The 9,259-nt window shown below is 36.4% G+C and overlaps 1 protein-coding gene across 2 annotated transcripts; it reads right to left on the reverse strand.

Annotated features, from left to right (window-relative positions):
* Positions 1-2,051: 2,051 nt before the first annotated feature.
* On the reverse strand, positions 2,052-8,798 carry LOC121773648 (OVARIAN TUMOR DOMAIN-containing deubiquitinating enzyme 7-like). Of its 2 annotated transcripts, none has more exons than XM_042170546.1 (12): positions 8,638-8,798; positions 8,438-8,547; positions 8,270-8,345; positions 7,821-7,970; positions 7,607-7,668; positions 5,026-5,110; positions 4,758-4,907; positions 4,455-4,581; positions 3,702-3,823; positions 3,503-3,600; positions 2,585-2,712; positions 2,052-2,298 (listed from the first exon to the last, which is right to left on the reverse strand). In XM_042170546.1, exons 1-11 carry the CDS (start codon positions 8,692-8,694, stop codon positions 2,595-2,597), a joined length of 1,155 nt encoding a protein of 384 aa, XP_042026480.1. In that variant the 5' UTR covers positions 8,695-8,798; the 3' UTR covers positions 2,052-2,298; positions 2,585-2,594. The 2 variants fall into 2 exon arrangements, with proteins under 2 accessions (XP_042026480.1, XP_042026479.1); XM_042170545.1 differs by having other exon boundaries at positions 3,702-3,832.
* Positions 8,799-9,259: the final 461 nt, after the last annotated feature.

Below are 9,259 nucleotides of genomic sequence, written 5' to 3' on the forward strand. Positions count from 1 at the left end.
AGATCTAACATCTCTATAAAATTTTTCCTTTGGTAAGGAATAAGATCGAGAGGGTGTATCTTGGCTGCCAAATAATTAACAATGTCGGCATACCATGGAAAAGTGGCTTGAGTGAAGAATAGATGCTTGTCGGGGAAGTCCTCATTGATTTCTCGTGATAGATCTTCTCCCTCCGCCGAGTGCTCCAACCGAGACAAGTGATCCGCGACTACATTCTCACATCATTTTCTATCTCTTATCTCCACATCGAATTCTTGAAGTAGTCGGATCCACCGAATATCACTTTCTTAGCAGCCGACCAACTCACACAAGGAATGGTTTCAAGATTTCCAACCATCAAATGGATCAGTCTTGTTGGGAAATAATCATGTTTGCTCTATCAGAGGTGAAGGGAGCATCAGATTGAAGCTGAAAAATGAATCTGTGATCTTGTTGTCAAATGTCATGTTTATACCAGAGGTCAAAAGAAATTTGATCTCACTTGGGTTTTTTTTAATCAAAGGGTTTCGGTTTTAAATCAGATAATGGTCACATGAGGATATATAAAGGGCCAACAGTAGTCATGTGTGCAGTAAGGAAGAATTCTCTATACTGTCTTGAGGCCACAATAATTAGTGGAGTTATGAATCCAACCATGAAGTTTGAAGCTGATCTCAGAATATGGCACCAGAGAATGGGTCATTTGGGAAAAAAAGGAATGAAAGAACTGATTAAGAAGGGGTTGATAAGGGCAGTTGAGGATCAAGACCTGAAAAAATGTGAGCAATGTATCATGGGAAAAGGCAAGAAACTATCATTCCCTAAAGGAAAGCACACTTCTAAGTCGGTGCTTGATTATGCACATAGTGATATTTGGGGCCTTCCCAGCCACCTACTATGAATGGGGGAGGGTATTTCATGACCATCATAGATGACTACTCGAGGAAACTATGGGTGCAAATCCTGAAAGAAAAATCAGATGCATTCAGCTTCTTCAAAAGGAGTGACATGTTCTAGTGGAGAGAGAAAAAGGCACAAACCTAAAATGCTTAAGAATTGAAAATGGTCTGGAAATCTATCTGTTGAGTTCATTGATTATTGTAAGAGCAAGGGCATAAAAAGGCAAAGAACAGCTCCAAGAAATCCACAACAAAATGGAGTGGCAGAAAGGATGAACAGGACCTCATGGAGAGTGTTAGGTGCATGCTCTTGACTTATGGGGCAGATAAAAGGTTCTGGGGAGAAGTTGTGTCCACTGCAACAGTCTTGATAAACAAAAGTCCCTCATCAGCAATTAATTTTGACATTCCAGAGAGCCTATGGTATGGCAAATTACCAGATTTCTCTAAGCTAAGGTCTTTTAGATGTAGAGCTTATGCCCATGTCAGACATGGCAGACTTGATGCAAGAGCATTGAGATGTATGTTTCTTGTTATCAGAGTGGATCAAAAGCATTTAGGCTCTGGTGCACAGAGCAAGAAAATGGGAAACCGATAGTTGGCAAAGATGTAACTTTTGATGAAAATCTGATGCCATGTCTGAGCAATGAAAGGGCTTTGTGGAGGTGGAGCCTCAGCAAGAAGCTGAACAAAGTGAATTGAGTAGCATGAGCAATAGTCCAGCTGCAATAAGGGAAGATGTTTTTTTAGTGCAAGAAAATGTCAGAGAAAAGTCCAAGAGGGCAAGAAAGCTTCCCGCAAAATTCTCAGATTACGAGATGGCTTACTTTGCTTCATGTGTAGCTAAGGAAACAGAATTCAGTGAACCTAGCACATATGAAGAAGCTATAAGTAGATCTGAGTGTGAGAAATGGTTATCTGCTATGGTTGTAGAGATGGGAATCTCTCATGAAAAATAAAACTTGGATTTTAGTAGTCAGACCAAGTTCACTTCGGAAGGGAGTATCTAATAAAAGCCAGAAAAACAATCACTTCGGAAGCCAAGCCAAGCCAAGCCTATGAAAAATCTCAAATCTCATGAACGAACCAAGATACGTCAATAAAAATAAGATGTTCGGCCCAGCCGACACAATGAATTTAAGTGCTACATAAAACTTCTTCACATAAAAAAAAGAAAATAAATTATAATTGTATTTCCACTTGAAAAAAAAAACTTTTTTTACACTTTAAACAAAACCTATATCAATATAACACAACAAAAAGAGTCAAAACTTGCAAGGTATTCACTATTCTAAGTTTCTAACCATGCCAAATCTGTAGGTATGAGCCATATTTTGTAAACGGTATATCCTGCCTTGCCTTCGCAGGAATAAGATACAATAATTTATCTTCAATTCATTGAATTATTTCCATAAATGACCTGCAACATATAATAAGAAATAGACAAAGAATCAATCATTCTCTAGATGAGGGCTATGGAAGCATTAATGAGTCAAAATTGAGAGTGAGAGAGAGAGCATTATATGTTTTGTGGTAAATCAAAGCCAACTCAAGTCTTGTAGTTACTCATCTTAATATGAATGAATGTAGTGCATTGACATGTGTAGTAATGCATTCAATTGAAAAGCTACTGACATTTCAGGTATACATGTATTATCCACACAAGATAAAGTATCTGACATAACACATTAGCAATGGAAGGCTACCTGGAATTTGTTAGATGCATAGTGCACCCATGTCAGGCGGCCCTCCATCAGAATGAACAAGAATTGTGCCACCTTTTCTACCTTGCTTTCTGTCCTTCCGGCTCTTACCGTAGTCAACTGTTTGGTTACTGTCGACATAGTAATGTATAAAGTCAAAAATTATTATATAGGTAGTCCGGGCCTGAGTTGATTAGTGTTTTTGATGGCATAAACACATGTAGTAGTATCTGCATAACAAGAGGCTTTTATTGCAATGGTGTATCAGAAGAATCTAAGGTCCGACTTAAAATTAGAATTGGTTTCGCCTTTTTCTTATTGTATCTAATGCAAAGAGGAAACAAAAAGGATATTGACATTTTTACCTAAAGTGAGAGTCATCAGATTTCGAAGTGACACAGTACTAAGCAGTACAGAACAATATAATAAGATCAATTGTGCTCAGTTGCAGTTCATCAAAATAATAAGCAGCTTTAGGAAAATTCGGCAAATGTGAGCATGAAAAATTATTTGGCGGACTTGATGGCTGGTGCTGTTCATTTAAGTACATCATGCTATAGTTTCATGGCAATGTGTTGCTGCCTAATATGTTCTGCTATGGAAATGAAGTATGTATTCTTCTATAAACATGCGAAGCTGTTGGATCTCTAAGGAAATGGAGTAGAATTCGAGGATCGTAGGAATAGAAGATTAATTGTGAAGCTCTTAGTTCAGAAAGAAACATTAAGTCTCTAACAGAGATCAACGCAACCATGAGAATCATGTTTGGCTCCCGAGAGATTTAATGGGCATCCTAGAGAAGAATCGGCTTTGATTATGAATGAGCATAATGACTATTTTACTAGTCAAGTGGAGTAGCTTTTAAAGATTAACCAAATAATCAACTGCTACAAATAATGATAAAGGCATTTAAAATCGTACACTGGAAATCTGGCGGATGATCTCCCAGAAACTGTACCGCAGCAAGACTTGTACTTCTTTTTTGATCCACACGGGCAAGCCTTGTTCCTCGGGATTTTCTGCAGCAATAAAGTGGTGCTAACTCATGCAGAAAACAGACAAAAGATAGAGGCTAAATGCACTTCTGTATTTGGCATCAGTGTCTTGCACTTAATAGAACCTTTTCATCAGGTTGGAGCTCTTTTTTGTTATTTGTCTCTGCATCATTGCCAGATAATTCCAGTTCAATTGTTGTGTCTTGAACCAGTAGCTTGTGATGATTTTTCTCAGCTTGGTGTTCTTCTGGAAAACCTCAAAGATACAACATGAAGCAAGTAAATATGTTGCAAATACAATAGAATGATTGTTAAAATTCAATTGCAAAGAGAAATTCAGCATGCCACGGTTTAAGAAGAACCCATAATGCATTAAGATGGAAAAACTATCCAAAAATAGTGTATTTCTAGTTTCTTTCCATCTATATAGGAATAGATGGAAAAACTATCCAAAATAGAGCATTACTAGTTTCTTTCCATCGATCAAACATAGAGTAGTTCTAGTTTCTTTCGATCTATCCAAAATAGTGTAATTTTAGTTCCATTTCAATGACGATGCCTTCATATTAGGAACGGGAAGGTTATTGGATGCATGTGGCATACCACACATAGCTCAATCAATCTCATCTTACATAATCTTGTTGCCAAAGAAAGAGAATAATTTACTGCCTCTATACAATAGCACTTACGATAAATTCAAACTTTTTACAAATTCAGTAGCCCTTGGTAATTAGTACAAGTATTTTATATGAATAAAGCCTCGATTTTAAAAAGGCAAACATAAAATGTGCATAGATAATTAAGAAAGGATAAGTTATTCCAGCAGCATACATAATACAATTAGCAGATGCAGAGGAACAATGGAAGATAAAACTAACCATTTCCATTAGGAGTTTCGATTAGAGGAGAAGATTCAGCTTCAACAGCTATATGATCTGAGGATCCTTCTTCAGCCACAAGGACTTCTATTGCAGCATCAACATCCCCACCAGCTTGTTGTAGAGCCTAATTGGAAATTAGATACATAAAAAATAAACTTTCCTAGAATAACTGATATCGGAGCATACTCCATATGAAGTAAATATATAACAATCACATATCTTCCTGTTCGTGATCTGGGATAAGAGTGGCTATATCATGCCTACAGGAAGAGGGAAAGGGGCTTGTTTAAACAAAATCACCTGTTCAACTTTTCTAGCATCTTCGCATCCACTTCCGGCCATCACCATTTTGATAGAGCCTTCACATATAGCATTCATTCCACATTCCTCTGTGGATTTCCTTGCAGCTGTTTTTGGTTGATTTGATTTAGCTGAAAGATCAGCATCACCCTTTTGACATAGCTAGAATATATCAGATTTGAGCTAAAGGGGGCAAATTTACAGGTAATATGTGCAAAATGAGATTTAAAATTCCTTTAGAGAGTACAAATCCATGAAAAAAGAAAACCTTTATAACAATCGGCCTAGCTGGCCCAGAGCATGTGTCATCCTTTGTGCGGACACTATTATAATGTTCTCCATCATGGTAAGAACTGCAAGAGTACGCAAACTCAGAGATGGAAAACAAAACATACTTGAAAAGGAAAATCAGCTTGAAGGCCTTTCTGGGGTGGGAGAGGTACACTCAAAACGACATGGGACAATACTGGTTCATAAGATATACCAGGAAATGGGGAGGTCGAGAAACTAACTTCAAATGCTACTAATAATATTCAATCTAAGAGCTAAGTTACAACGGATAGTTAAAATAAACAGGCACAGTACTGTACTCCATTATCAATCATAGGCTCATAGCACCTCAATATTAAGCACACGAGTTTACTGATAAAGTCATAGATCATGCGTTAATAGAATAGTGTTCAATTATGTGAGTAGGCTAATTATTTAGCAATTGGGTGAAAAGATACAATGACCTGATCTAATAGGAAAGTACAAGCTAGTAGACTCTAGCATACTAACTACACGGGAATATCTGCAACTTCTTAAAAGGAGAAACGATACGTCCATTAGAAATTGTAGTACACCATTTTTTTTTAAAGAAAGAAAAATTCTCCAAGATTCATCATCTCATTGTGTGAGCCAAGGGTAGTAGAATGGACGAAACATAGGTAAAAAGGGAATAAATTTTATGAGCTGAAGCAGGATTATATGTTGAGCTGCATAAAGTACAGTAGATTCCCAGGAATCATTTCAACAGGCAAACAAAATTTCCACCTAAAGCTCAACTACAGTCCACCGCATAAACCCCAACCACATTCAAATGAATCCACAGTAATCCGGCAGTGAAGCAGCAGCACAGAGGAAGGGGGTGAAAAGATTTGCAGTCCAGATTTTATAGGACTGGAATTCCCTAGATATCTTACTAAATATACATATAATTGTTTAAAGTTTGAATTAAAAGGGGGGGGGGGTCTAAGTCTAACTACTGCCAACGGAGACCTACTTTGTATTATTCTTTCTAATCATTATTAACCTCATACGTTAGAATAGTAGGGTTCCTCATTAAGATTTATGAAAGTGGGAACAGCATTACATATTGGCAGACTTTGGCTGAAATGTTTCCAATTCTTTTTCAGCAACCCATTGCAATTCTTAGAGTTAGGACTTAGGACTATCACTAATGTTTCCAGGCAAAACCTAAGAGTCAATCGAAGGTCAGCCTCGGAGTTTATAGTTTTAGTTCTTTTCAACAACCTTATACTGATCCCATTCGTGGATGGATAACTATCCAACCTCAAAGTTGTTGAAGAATAATTGGCTGATTATTGTCAATTATTATCTTTTATTATCTTTAATTTAATTTTATATTTTATGTGATTTGAACAAAGTAAGAATTGATTTAAATCAATTAGAAGATTCTGGTCTAGTAAACTCCTGTAAATTCTGTTGGAGTATTTGAAGAATGTATTCAGTAGAGATAAAACTTGTTGGCGGTGAAGAACCATAGGCCTCTTCGGAGGATTGTCTTAGGCCTCTCCGGGGGATTGTTTTCTTTGAGTTAAATTCCAGTCCGTGTCTTCTTTTTTGCTTTGTTTTCGTTAGTTTTGTGTTCAACCGCCTTAACTCCATATCACTTTTACATTAACCTTCTATATCGAATCCCTCGACTCCACCTTAATTTCATGTTTCCTTCTTCTATGTCAACCTTCATCAATTCCTAATATGGGTAATAAATTAACAGCACATAACTGGTCATTTAAATAAGTATCTTATTCTGACATCATACGTTATATTCCAATTTAACACTTCATTAATTTTCCTCAATGAAGAGCAGGAAACACTGGCACGAGATGTTATACATGAAGTCTTCACAAAAAACATATGGCAGCTTTAGGATTGACCTCAATCTCGTTATGCAGTAAGCTATTTTTTGAGTAATTAAACTATCTTAATATGGAGTATTTGTTATTTTCTTCCAAAACCCCCCCTAAAATCCAATCCTTCATTCCAACTATGAAACATGATTCTCTGAGCATTAAATGCTGTTTGACTAAGTGAACAAACAACTTAGTAGAAAAGTTGTCTGTTCATGCCAGGTAGAATGGACCTAAGTTTCCAATTTCAAAAAATTTAACGTGTTTTTAAGAAGGTAATAATGGTAAGAAAGCATATCAGTTACAGCAGGACCTAATGATAAGATATATGCAACATAAATTGGGGAGTTTATAATTTCTGTTGTTAAGAGTATTCCGAATAGAGGCCAAATTTGGGCATCCCCGTCAACCACTAAATATGTCCCTTTAAATGCAATACACATTACAAATTAGTAATACGCTCCACAAGAATAATACTACCAAAAGAAACTCAAACACGAAAAGAAAGACCACTAGCATGAAATTCAAATTCAAATGATATAACATATGAGTACATTTACATGCATTTGAACAAAAATGTCAATCAGTACCAAGAATACATAATATGATGCAACCAATAAGCTTTCTTAGCACATAACCTCATTGAAAACATTTAAAAAATTTTGAAAATGGCAAAGCTCCCATAACTAAATATGGCTTAGCAACAGGTCTTACAGATGAATCATTGGAGCGTCATGGTTGCCAAAGTTCTGTATGTACCACCGAGGAGACATATTCTGCAAATAATTGAATAAGAGAACTAATTAATCAACAAAATCTGACATAATATATATAGAAACTGAGCACACAAAGGGACTTGTGCTGCTGAAAAGTAGCGAAATCTTGAAATTTCCATTTCCATGTTTTGAACCATGGAAACATAACATACTCTATGAATGCATATGTTACTGTGAGTGACAAGAGAAGCTGCTTGCAGCTCCATGTTCCCTGCCCAAGTACCATCCTCTCCCATGGATTGGCAATAGTCATCAAACGGAATTTCATCTTCCACAAAAGGCTCAAACGTTTCGCGGTTTTCCTATTAGATGTAACTCATCAATCAGACCAGTAACAGGAAAAACAAACTTATTTACCGACCCTGGTTGGCCGGTTCTACAAGTACTTGTTACTTACCATCTCATTAAGATATTCAAGAAAATCTAAACCCTAAACTCTATAACCCCGAAGAACAACCACAAATCAAACTCAATATAACTAGAGAAAAATATTCATCTCATTAAAAAAACACCATCATCAATATAGTAACAAATGCAAAACCTGCTGCTGATCACAACACACTGAAACAGCAAAAAATAACTCCGTTTCTCATAAATTCACCTTAATAAATTCCACCACCATGCCACGATACTTCTCATGCTGATCCTCATCGCCTTCCAATTGATCAGCCAATGCCCTACCCCCAAAAAAATCAATTAATCAGAATCCAGATCATATTCATCACTCAACACACACATATCATCCAAAAAAAGTCTAAATTGAACGCACCTGAAAAAGCAATTACCATCTGCAGTCACCTGAATTATCTTCAAATTTAAAACATCAAGCTGCTCTCGCAATTCAGAAACATCGTTTTGCTTGCCTCCCCGATTTTTGCTCTGTTGACAACTCAAAACAAATATCAAACCGCAAAACTAGGAAAATTAACAAAAATGGCATCACTGTTAGCAGTAATACTGATACATTACGTGGGTCTGTTTGGCTGGTTTTCTAGGTTTGGGCTTCTGATGCTTTGCTTTAGCCATGTATATTGCCGTCCCTCGCCGCCAAGACACAATTTTGAAATTAGGGGTTTGCCATTTTCCAACTGGGATTGCTTGGGGTTGATATCTCCTTCTGATGTTCTTTAGCTCAGCATGATCTGTTATTTTTTTTATTTTATTTAAGATATCGTGATAATAATTACAATTGACTAAATTATTTGAAATAATGAGTTCAAAATACATTATTTCAAATAATCGATAAGAAATAAGTAGAATAATAACGAGTGCAAAAGGATTGATTTCATAATTTGGAATTAAATTAGATGACCTCACAGTTTTTAGTAGGGATATTAATTCAACCTGAAATTCGTGGGTCGGTTCAAATATCCTGAAAAAATTAACGGGTTACGATTGTAGTTTCGCAACTCATATACAAAATGGGCTAAAAGGTTATGGTTGGTGGGTTAAAAAGGTTTCAGATCAGTCCAATGGGTTGCAATTTTTAATTACAAAAGTAATTTATAGGGTTTGTCTTGTACTTTTATATTTCATGCGTCACAATTCACTAGTCTTCTTCAATCTTTAGAGCATCCACAATAGGGTGCCA

This window comes from Salvia splendens, chromosome 17, assembly GCF_004379255.2.
Source record: "Salvia splendens isolate huo1 chromosome 17, SspV2, whole genome shotgun sequence".
NCBI classification, from domain to species: domain Eukaryota; kingdom Viridiplantae; phylum Streptophyta; class Magnoliopsida; order Lamiales; family Lamiaceae; genus Salvia; species Salvia splendens.